Source organism: Panthera leo, chromosome B3, assembly GCF_018350215.1.
Source record: "Panthera leo isolate Ple1 chromosome B3, P.leo_Ple1_pat1.1, whole genome shotgun sequence".
NCBI classification, from domain to species: Eukaryota; Metazoa; Chordata; class Mammalia; order Carnivora; family Felidae; genus Panthera; species Panthera leo.
Window position 1 is genome coordinate 34614846 of NC_056684.1, and position 12486 is coordinate 34627331.

At 40.0% G+C, this 12486-nt stretch overlaps 1 protein-coding gene across 3 annotated transcripts in view; it reads right to left on the minus strand.

The window, feature by feature from the left end:
• Positions 1-1453: 1453 nt before the first annotated feature.
• Positions 1454-12486, minus strand: part of LRRC49 (leucine rich repeat containing 49) — a 149059-nt gene continuing 138026 nt past the window's right edge. For all 3 annotated transcript variants that reach the window (XM_042941522.1, XM_042941525.1, XM_042941526.1), the window contains 2 exons: positions 10282-10435; positions 1454-2127 (listed from right to left, as the gene is read on the minus strand). In XM_042941522.1, coding sequence (XP_042797456.1) covers positions 1924-2127; positions 10282-10435 — 358 coding nt within the window. In that variant the 3' untranslated portion in view covers positions 1454-1923. The remainder of the gene's footprint in view (positions 2128-10281; positions 10436-12486) is intronic.

Genomic DNA, 12486 nt, shown 5'->3' on the forward strand with positions numbered 1-12486 from the left:
GCCACTGAGTGCTGACCCAAGGTTCTTAAATTCCCAGAATAACCGGGGAGGGCCAAGAATGCATGTGAATATGAGGGTCAGATGCCTTTAGCATCAGGGATGGGAGGGCCAGGGGAGAAGAGGCAGCATTCAGGAAGCCAGACAGATGACTTATTAAACAGCCAGGCCATTCACCTGCAAAACCTCGAGTGAGCAAGCTCCCCACATGCCCAAGGTGTCACAAGCTCTGGCCTTCCCTACTTACTAAAAGCCCGTGAACAAGACATCTTTGTTTCTCTTCTCAACATCACCTGCTAGGTGGGATCTCATTTCCATATCAAACAAGATAGACCCCCCCCTCCCCCGAGAGAAATCACCCTTTACCAGCCAGATGAGAGATGGTTCAGATTTTAATTCTGAGAGACTGCAGGAGCATCAAGAAACCCTAATAGTTGTTCCCGTCCAGGAGCACCAATTCTGTGGTTCAGTCTGTTTCTAGAAGAATAGCTTCATTTACTGGTGTTCACTGTGTGCCAGGTATTATGATACATGCTTTGAATGCTTCATCTCATTTGCTCCTCACGACACTGTTATAAGCTGGGTAGTATTATGAGGCAGGCGTGGTTCAGATAGATCATAGGCATGGAAACTGGTAGCTTGAGCACCAAGATACAAACCCAGGACAGCATGACTCACAAGGTCACGTTCTGAAACGTTATGCTAACCATCTAACCTTGACCACTGCCTCTTGGGCGAGCTCTTAAGGAGGTGGGTGTTTCTCAGAACTGCACAAACAACTTACCTAGCTTCCTTCCAAGCATTTCTGTATGTACTCTGGAATACATCTGTATCTCTGTCATCCTGTAACTTCCGCTGTTTTCCCACATCCTGGTGGTCCTGCCAGGCAAAATCTGAGCAAACTGGAGAATTCCAATTTATTGACCTGTAAGGTTGTTTTGCTGAAGTTGTATGATCTCCAGCTATGGTAATGGGCTCACGACACCCTCCTCACCAGCATGAACTCGGGCAAACCCCTGCTTACGTCTTAGTTACCTGTTAGAACTTCAAATGGAATCAGAAAAATTAGAACCTTTCACCCATGAATTTCTAATACTTCTGAGGTACAGGTACACATGCCTACCAGAAAAAAAAGAGCCCCCAGAGTGGCTAGCAACAGAAAGAAACACCTTTCAGAGAAGCAGACTTACTGATTTGTCACTGCATTTTACATTGGCTTGGGATTCCTTCAGACAGAGCATTTTCTTCCTGCCCCCGTTGTACTCATTTTCATATTTTCTGTCCACAGTGAGCCCACGAGTCCCGGTGGTGCCCTGAGGACGCATCCCTGGAAGAATGGCGCCTCCTCCTACATAAGTGAAGAGAAGGGCTCCTACTCAGCTCAAAAGGAACATAAAATAAATATGACAATTCTGACTGGAGGAAGGACGCAAACAGACGATTTTTTTTTTTACTAATTTATTAATAAGTTTATTCTCCGCTCATAAAAAAGAACATATTTTTGGCTTTGAAATCATGACATAAAATAAAAAGGCAAATAACTGGAAACTATCAGCTGCGGGTAGGTAGAAGCAACCGATGCCGAAGCAGGAGCGAGCACGCTGCGTGCCCTGGGCTAGAGCAGGGGCACCGGTCGAAGCAAAAACCGCAGACGCAGTGCCAACTCAAGGCCCAGCTATCTCTAGAGACTGCCTACTTCCCAAAGGTAGCTTGGTCAGCTTACACAGGAAGCTAATCCTCTTTCGCTCTCTCTCTCTCCTTCCTTCCTTCCTTCCTAACCTTTAGCTACGAGAACAGTAGGCAATAATGCTTTGATGCTAGTCTTTGTAGTTTGCGGGACAGTGTCGTTTTAACATGTTTAACCTACTTATTTTCAACCTTCAAAAACACAGAGGTGCTAAAATCAACTGGAACTACAAGCCATTTCTATTTTTGGTCAGTTATCTGCTGTAGGCAAAGCTTCATATAGGAGTTTTTATTGCGGATTTCTATGACTGCGTCCCTAACAAGCTCGATGAACATCTGCGGCCAGAGCTTCTGCAGAGCCTCGTTCTTCATGTTGATGTCTGTGGCTTCCTTCACAAGGTCCTCCATATACATCTTGCAGAATTTCTTTTTTTCCTTTATTTCCTGTTAAAAAAAAAAATGGTGCATTGAGTCATAACCCAGGAGCCAAGGAACAAGGGGCTGAACCAGACTAACTTGAAATGATCTGTTCTGAGCCTCATCCTTCGGAGCAGGAGTGCTTTCCTAGACACTCTTGACACAAAGTCCTGCTTGAGAAAAGCCAGCAGTAGGGAGTTCTCTACTTCCCAGTCCACTCCTACCTCTGGTGGGCAGCTCTGTTGGAAGTGGGTTTTGATCGGAATCACTCAGATGGTAACAGCGATTACTCTGTTGGTAGACTTTCTCCTTTCTCAGTTAAGACAGGTTAGTTCACATAAGACAGATGAATATAGAGGTTCATGGCTTGTGGTGCTAAATGTATCATGGCACTGATACTGACAATCTTAATTGGTATGAGGTTAGTTAATATCCATATACATACTTGAAATACCCATATGCTGAATTTAGTCTGTATTTTAAGAAATTGTGTAGTGGTACTACACTGATTTATTAGCCTAGACCACTTGGACAAAGTTGGGAGAACGTGTACAAGCAGGAAGAGGAGATATATACAAGCCAGGGACCCAGAACTTGGCCTTGAGAGAAACAGTGCTCCCATTCAACTTCTGGGTCTGGAAGCCTGCAAATGAAAAACCTGGGTCCAAAACACTATAGAGAAGCTTTGGGCCCGAGGCTACTCAGGCACTGGGCCCCAATTTCACAACAGAGGCTGAAATAAACCCATTTTCTTCAATATAAGAATTCAACATTTATTTTGGCTATTAATACTTGTGAGGAGTATCGAGGCATTATGATGGAAAGTGCCACAATACATATGGAAAAATTACTGGAACAGATCAGACAGTCAGAATTATAGGAAAGCAATTCACATCAGTGAAAGAGAAAAGAAATAATAAATGTCAACGAGACAATGGGCTTAGCTTCTTGGAAAAGAATCTACTCAAACCTCCAACTCATAAACATACCAAAATAATTTCAAGATGAATTAAAGAGTTAAATTTAAAGTATCAACAGGGGTGCCTGGGTAGCTCAGTCGGTTAAGCGTCTGTCTTCAGCTCAGGTCATGACTTCACGGTTTGTGAGTTCGAGCCCCCTGTTGGGCTCTATGCTGACAGCTCAGAGTCCGGAGCCTGCTTCTGATTCTGTGTCTCCCTCTCTTTCTCTCTCTGTCCCCTCCCCTGCTTGTTCTTTCCCTCTCCCTCAAAAATAAATAAACATTAAAAAATGTATATTAACAGATATTGTCATTAAAATTATACTTTTAAGGACTTGTAATAACAAGGAAAATACATTACAATGTTAAATGGAAAAAACAAAATTAAATTTTGAGGTTTGAAAGAGGTTGCGTTATACATGTGTATGTATTTGTCAAAACTTAGCAAGCGTACATCTAAGGTTTGTGTATCGTCGTGTGTAAGTTTCACCTCAGAAGAAGAAACTATGTAAAATACTGAACTCTAAATGATATGTATGCTGAAATATTTAGGAAGAAGCATGCTAATGTCTGCACTTACTCTGAAATGAATGAAACACTATAAGGTGTATTGGTGGTAAAGAGAGGATGAGGAAATGTACAGGTGTGAGACAAGCACGTGCACTGTAGTACAATGTTAACGACAGAATCTAGGTTGGGGGTAGGGGTGTTTACTGTAAAATGCTTTCAACGTCGCTGTATGTTCGAAATTTTCAAGAAAACGTCAGAAAAAGTATACGGAAAATTTTTGGAAGAAAATATACTCCAGTATCATTAAGATTGCCTTTGGGTTGTGAGATGACAAGTGCTTTTTCCTCCCTTGTTCTATTTCTCTTCCTTTTCCAAATGTTTACAATTTTTAAAACAACCAAAGATGTTTTAGATTCTTGATTAATTCACATAAGTTAATGATGAATCACAATTGTCGCTAACTTTCCCTGACAAAGACATATTTTAGAAATTTTCTTATGACATGTAAGAGTTCTCTAAATAATCACTCACCATTCAGGGGTCAGCATACTGACCCGATTTAGTTCCTATGCTAAAAACAACCGGTCACGAGTTGACCTCTCGTAAAATATGTACAGATTGTGATGGGCGATAAATAACACATGGTTCCAGCTGGCTACTTCTCCGAGGAACCTAACTTTCTCTAACTCTGAAATATGGTCTGGGACTCAGTCACCTGCACTAAGTTAGCTTGCTGATGAGAACAGCATTGAGCTGTTCCCTTTTAACACTCAGTAAATCTGGGCTACGTAGGGACTACCAAGGAGAAAGACAAGTGTGAATCGCTGGAGGTCGATCACTAGCCGAAACGAGCAATATTTTACAACGTGCAATACATTTACACGAGGAGAAGGCCCGCAGCGTATTTAGTGAATGCCTCTTTTACACGTTGCTAAGTTTCTTGAAACACAATTTTGAGTCTTTTAAGGAAGAAAAGTTCTAGCAGTAAGACTGGAAAGTTACCATGGTAATGTAGGGATAACAAAAATTTAAAGAATTTTTATATGACATACTTTGTTAAATAATTTATACAAAATACAAATTAAACTTTTCATAATTGGCATAGTGCAGTTTTTGGTTTTAAAATTTCTTGCTGTAGCTCCTTTCCATTACTTCTTTATAGACATGTTGCTACAGAATTGTCTCTGCCATAATAACCCTTAATTTAGTAACTGTTTGAAGGCAGTTTTACTTCATCATTTCTTCTCTGCTCCAAGCCAATTACTCGCATCTCCATGAAGTGTGCTCTATACTCATCAGGGGTCTGCCAGGGCGGCTCACTCTGCCTGTCCAGAATGATCCTGTTAAAAGCACATTAGAGATACCTCTCTTGCCCTGACCCGTCAAGGAGTTATTGCTCTTTGAATAATGCTTTTTCCATTCTCAAATGCTTTCATATACTTATTTTTTTCTTTCCCACAATATCCCTGTGGGCTTCATAAAGCAAGTATTATACAAGTTCAATCCTGATGAGATGAACCCTAAACAATGTTGTTTATTTCACTGGACTACGATTTTGTTGTCAGGAAGATGGCTGGGAAACAAAGTAGGTCAAAGAATGGGATTTGCTGTAGAGCCATTTTAGCTGTAACGGTACTTGTACTAGGATATAAGCTATATCTCCATTCCATAAATGGGAAACTGAGGTCAACAGAAGTTGAGGGGCTTGCTCAGGATTAGGTATCATCTACTAACACTTACTTAGAGAAAACTCTAATCTAGTCCTTGAAGGACCTGCAGGCTGGTTGGAGAGACGGGCCCACGATAGGAAAAGCTAACTGAGAAATAGTAAACCGTAAGTGAGTGCTGAAGGAGATTGTTTAGACAACAAATATAGTCGGTGTTCGGAGAAGAGAGAGCCCTTTACGCTGGGGTGGTCAGAAAGATTTCAGAAAGCAGCATGATTTACTGTGAAAGAGTCCAAGGTCAGTAATCAGGAGGTCTGAGTTCTAGAGGCAGCTCCGGCAGTAACTCACCGTGCAGTCCCGAGTAGTTCCTCTGAGTCTCCAGTTTTCCTCATCTGTCTAAGAACAGGACTGGAATCGTTCGTTCCTTTCAGCTGTCTGATTCTATGTTGGTCTTAAATCTTTCTTAGAACAAGTTAGGAGGAAGGATGGACAGCTACCAGGCAACAGAATTATACACGTCATCTGTATAATTATACATGTCATATGTATAATGGAAGGGTTTGCTTACCCTGACTTGTGAGGCACTCACTACAATTCATTCCCTCAACAACTCAGGACCCACGAAAGAGAGAGACTGAGAACTCTGTACTGCAGTGATTTAAATATTTTTCAAAAGGTAAGAAGGAGGGTATATAAGGTTTTATAAGTGAAAGCATGCTAGGTTGTGAGTCAAGAGAGTGATTAAGGGACTAGGGCAAGGTCTTTCAGGTAGTAAGTGGTAGAATCAGGGGCTCAAATCCAGGTCTCCAAGTGGCCAAGTGTTCTGTACAAAATATTATATGGCTTCAGATTTCTTCTCCCTTTGACATTTCTCACAACAGGAGTCAACATTCCCTGTTTTTAATTCTTGGTTGTTTATTTACTCTTTAAACCACTTTGAGACTCTGATTCTATGACTCCACTGAAACCACTCCTGCTAGAAACCTACGACAATGACCTTGATTGCCAAGTTTATGACATTTTTTCTTGTTTGTGTCCTGCAGGTGTTAGAAAATCATAGCCCACCCGATCAAGGTCATAAAGATTTTCACCTATTTTTTCAATAATAACTTTAAAGTTTTGCTTTTCATACTTGGGTTTTTATTTGATCTAGAGTTAATTTTTGTTGCATGGTGTAAAGCAGGGATTCAATATGTAGTTCTGATTTGAGACTCAATTTCCTAACTAGCATTTATTAAACTGTCTGTACTAATCTATAATACTTCCTATCTATATCCCCATATACATGGGGTATATGTATTCCATATACATGGGATAGTTCTGGATCTCGATTGTATTCTCAGATCTATTTGTCTGTTCTGACACTGCCATAATTACTACAGCTTTACAACAGTACTTGGTATCTGTTAAGGTAAGTTCTCCCCACTTTTACTCTTATATGTTTTAGGTTCTTCCTTCCTTTCAAGTCACCACTAATTTCTTTCTCTTGCCTCTTTGCATTGTCTGTACTGATAAATAATAATGGTGATATTGGCCATCCTTGTCTTGAAGCTGACTTCAACGGTACATTAGGGTTCTACTGCAAATTACATCAAATTTGGTGGCTTAAAATGGCACATATCTATCATCTCACAGTTTCTGTGCACGAGGAGTCCATGCACAGCTTAGCCGGGTGCTCTGCTCAGGACTTCACAAGGCTGTAGTCAAGCTGTTGGCCAGGCTGTGTTCCTTTCTAAAGCTTGGGTCCTCTTCTAAATCTTGGTGATTGTTGGCAGAATTCAGCGCCTTGCAGTTGTAGAACTGAAGCCCCACTTTCTTGCTGGCTGCCAGCAGGGGGCTGCTCTCAGCTCCTAGAAGCTTCTTGCAGTTTTTGGCCATGTTACCCTCTTGCATGGTGGCTTACTTCTTCAAGGCCAGCAGTAGAATCTCTTATGGAAAGACTGAATCCTCTTTTAAAGGACCTGCCTGATTAGGTCAGGCTTACCCAGGATAATCTCCCTTTCCAACTGATCAGAGACCTTAATTGTATCTGCAAAATCCCTTTACCCTTGCCACATTCCATTGGTTAGAAGCAAATCACATGTTTACCTGCACTAAAGAGAGGGGATGATATCAGAGTGTGGATACCAGGGGGATGGGAATCACGGAGACCATCTTACTCAGAATTTTGCCTGCCATTAATGCTAATGTTTCTAGAGTTTCCCCATCAAGCAGGATGTTTGCTATCCATTTCCATTTATCCTATTTGCTGATTAAAAAAATTAAGAATAGATGTTCAATTGTGTGAAATGCCTTTTTAATGTCTACAGAAGTAATCTTTTCACCTTAGATCTATCAATTTATTAATATTTAATCTTCCTTGCATTCCTAGAATAAACCACACTTGGCTGTATGTTCTGTTACTCATTTAATGTTCTGCTATAGTCCCCTTGATACTCCTCCTCCTTTTTTTAAAAAAATTTTTAATGTTTTTATTTATTTTTGAGAGAGAGAAAGAGACAGAGAGACAGAGAGAGAGCGCTAGCGGGGGAGGGGAAGAGAGCGAGGGAGACACAGATCCGAAGCAGGCTCCAGGCTCTGAGCTGTCAGCACAGAGCCCAATGAGGGGCTTGAACTCCCGAGCCATGAGATCATGACCTGAGCCAAAGTTGGATGCTTAACTGATTGAGCCACCCAGGCACACTCCCCTTCCTTTTTTAAAGGATTTTTGTATCATCAATGTTTTTAGATTTCTGGTATGGCTTTTCTCTTCCTGCACAATCCTGGCAGGTTTTAGATGTAATGTTATGCTGTCTGCAGCATAAGTGTTCCTTCTTTTTCAATACTCTCGAACAATTTAAAAATCACTGGAATTGTCTATTCTTTATAGAGTCGGTTGATCTCTCTATGACATTGTTCTTGTTTTGCATGCAGCTCTTTAATATTTTTCTAAATGTCTTTTGTTGAAATTAGTGTTAATTTTTGACTCATAGAACCAAGTGCCTTCAAGAAAAGGACTCACAATCCTGCCAGTTTGGCTTTCATTCTCCTCTTTTGGCCACATCAGGAAGCCCCTTTTGTGCAAAGATTAAATTCAGTCCTTTCACATAGTCCTCTTACTACCCTTTGTAGTCTCTTCTTTTAACACCATCTACCTCAATCACTGTGCTTCTGAAGAGTGAACTGCTCGTAGCTCCTGGCTCTCTCCTTGTCTTTTTACACTTTTAATGCCTTTTATTCATAGTGTGCTATTTCTCAGAATTGCCCTTTTCCCTCTGCATATAGCTACATTTTATCATTTAAGACTGAGATCAGGAAGCTTCTTCTCTAGAAAGCCTCCCTTGACCTGGATAAGATAACCCTCCTCCATTCTCTTGATATACTGATTTATAATCATCCCTGTGGATGTCTATTTCTTCCATTAGAATGTGACATCCTGGGGCGCCTGCGTGGCTCAGTTGGTTGAGCGTCAGACTTTGGCTCAGGTCATGATCTCATGGTTTGTGAGTTTGAGCCCCGTGTCAGGCTCTGTGCTGACAGCTCAGAGCCTGGGGCCTGCTCAGATTCTGTGTCTCCCTCTGTCTGCCCCCCTCCCCCCCAACATACTCTGTCTCTCTTTCTCTCAAAAATAAATAAACATTAACAAATAAAAAAAAAAGAAAGAATGTGATATCCATGAGGATAAGGACAGTGACTTCTACAGCCCAAGTAGTGTGTGACATGATTTTTGAGTGAGTGAAAGCATGACTGTAGGGAGGGAGGACTTCAAGGTATTCAAGTATCTGAAGAGTTTTCATGAGAAAGAGACTCAATCTCTTTTCTACATAAGGCGGTACTAGGATCATGAAGTAAAAGTTATTAGGTGGCAGCTTTCAGCTTCACATGGGTAAGAATTTCTTTACCAATGGAGTTGCTCAGAGATAAAGAGCCACCTCATGAAGCAGTAATCTTTTTTGTGTCAGGAGAGTTTAAAGCAGAATCCGAACATCTTTTAGGATGCTATAAAAATATTGTTACATTGAGTTTTCAAGGTATTTTCAAGCTGTAACCCTTAGAGCCCTATGGGTTCCAAAGAGATGCTTCAGGATTGGGCATGAGGAGACTGAGATGAGGGGAAAGGAAAGGAAAGGAATAGAAGATCCAGTCAATTGAAGCTCTGAAGTGTCCTTTCCCTCGACAACAACAGCTGGTCTGCTGTTTTTGCTTTGTTTTGACATACTGGGTTTTCGGCTACAATATGGTTTGAATAAAAAGTCTCATAGCTCTTAACAAAACATCTGAAAACCACTTGCCAGGCCATTTCACTTCCATGTATATATAAAATGTATATATAAAATGTGCCTTGCACATAAAGATGCTCGATCAGTGCTTCCTGCTCTCTGTCTTGCTCTCGTGCCCTTTAGTCCCCTCAAAATCTCCTGCAGCATCTTAAAGGATTTGTTCCTTCAGCTTTCTTAGGAGTTCCATCAAGACAGGCACTGAATACTTGTCTTCTTTGTAGCTCCTGCAATACCCTGACATGGCATTCCTCCAATAAACCCCCGAACACAAAGAAGTAAAGAATTTGTTCCAGTTTTTCTGGCTAAGTAGCTACAGTGGAAACAAGATAGGTTAAAATTATATTACACGACTAAGGACACAGGAGTTAATGGTGCAGGAGAATGAAAGAAGAGAATTAACACACCAAGGACGCAAGCAAAGAGAACAGGAACGGAGGTTCTGCTGTGCCCTCTGCCAATCCGACACGGGCTAGTTAAGTACTCACAGGGAGCCTATCTATCCCTTCTCTTAATTCCGAGAGATCAGAACCTTTGGTCCACTTTGGTCTAGGTTTTTGATACAGATTCTTTTGAACATTTTTTTTCTGCTGAAATAAAGATACTGGAACTATGGGCTCTACTTCCTCCAAACACCTTGGTGCCTACTGTCTCCAGCTGTATATAGCTTTACAGAACAAACAAAAAACGTTATCTTAACTGATTAAAGGGAGAAACGTACAACTGCCAAGTCCCAAGCCATGTGGGACATATCCAGGCACCAGATTCCAAAGATTGATGGTAGTTTTACCTCTAGCCGTTCGTTATAAAACTCTCTTGTGGTATAATTTAGCGTAGCACGGTTTGTGTTTTCTCCTACAAGTCTTTTGCTATCGTTATTTTCTTCATTGACAAGACCTGGTTTTTTCCCTTTGGTTTCTAGCAGATACCGGAATTGCTTCTTTCTGTAGAAAGACAGTAAAGAGATTTAGTTACTGGTGAGATTTATTAAAATGTGTCTATTTTTGTTGACTTTAGAGGGAAGCATATGCTCTTAGGAATGTTCGTTTTATGAGTTTGAGTTATTTATTTGAACTTAGTTCAATACCCCAATCTTTCTACCTATTAAGCTACTCAACCCGAATTCTTTTGTTTCATAACTACCAATCAGCAACATAAACATGTCTCAACCATTTCTACCTTAAAGAAACTCTACCTTAAAGAAATCAGTACAAAATTTAAATAATTACAGAGTACAAAACAACGCAACTGAAGATGTAGTAGGCCAAAGTTTCTAAGTCGTTATCTTCCATAAAACATACAGTAATCTCTTACAAATGACACAAATAGTTCCTAATTCCATTATGCAGCTTGGTAGTATTACTCATAGCTAGAAAATGGCATGGGATATTGGTTTAAGTTTAGGCGAAACAAAATAAACAAAATCCCCAAACTTCCAACTGTTAGCATAGTGAAATATATGAAATAATGAACCTGGAAACTTCATTTGATTATGAAGAACATACACAGTGCTCATAGCATCACTGGCAGACCCATAAGCCTGGATAGAGAACAGCAACTCAGCTCTGGTGAAAGTCGATTTCTGGTTTCTGCCAGACTTAAGCTGTCTCTAAAGTGAAGTGATACATCTACTTTATTGCAAACTGAACTAAAGATTGGGAGGAGAAGAGGAATAGATCTTTTAAATTTTTTCTTCCTTTTTCCAATTTAAAAGTGTAAGACAGTTGGGGCGCCTGGGTGGTTCAGTCGGTTAAGTGTCCGACTTCGGCTCAGGTCATGATCTCGCAGCACTGTGGGTTTGAGCCCCATGTCAGGCTCTGTGCTGACAGCTCAGAGCCTGGAGCCTGCTTCGGATTCTGCGTCTCTCTCTCTCTCTCTCTCTCCACTCCCCTGCTCACACTGTGTCTCCAGTAAAAAAAATTTTTTTAAGTGTAACACAGCAATTTTAGAAATTTTAAGGAGTACACATTTTGAAAAGTATAAAGAAATAGATAAAAAGTACCCATAAATCTATAGCTCGTACATCTATATATATGTACAGCACTGTTCACATTCAATATATTTTTTTGCAGGCTTTTTCTATGAAATTTTATAAAAAGTTAAGATCCTATTAAACATCCAATTTTGTGCGCTTGTTTTCATCAATGCTATATAATACGCATTTTCTATTTAATGAATGAATAAAATTCAGTTGTGACGTTCATCAATTTACCTAATCGGGCCTTTTTTTTTGATATTTGGGTAGTATAATATTCTCACTTTTATAAAGAAGAAAGTGAGTAACATGTATATCTTTACCTACATTTTATTTATTGATTTTTTAATTACAAAAGCAATGCAAATATATATTTTATATCACTTAGTCTTTTCAAATAATCAATTTTCCATTAATTCTGTTATTAATATCATTATTTCTTTTAACTTTTAGGATTATTTTACTGTTTTTATTCCCCTACCTTGTTTAGATAAATGTTTAGCTCATTCATTTTCAAACTTTATTTTTTTCTTTTATAGCCATTTCAAAGGTTAAAATGTTCATTTAGCATCACTGTAACAATTCTACAAGTTTTGAAATGTGGTATTTTTGTTATATTTCAGTTCAAGGTAGTTTCCATTATAAAACTGTCTTTAACCTGTGGGTTATTTAGAAATGTGAGGTTTTCTTGTTTGTTTGTTTATTGATTTTTGAGAAAAAGTGAGTGGGGGAAGGGCAGAGACAGGGAGACAGAGGATCCAAAGCAGGCTCTGCACTGACAGCAGAGAGCCCGATGCAGGGCTTGAACTCATGAACGGTGAGATCATGACCTGAGTCAAAGTCAGATGCCTAACTGACTGAGCCACCCAGGCCCCTAGCAATGGACTTCTTAATTTCCAGATATATGGGAATTTCCTGGTTAACACTGAGTAATTGAGTTAAAGCTTAATTGTATTGTGAACAGAACACATTGTCTACATAAATCCTTTGGAATCTGTTGATAATTTCCTTACGGATAGT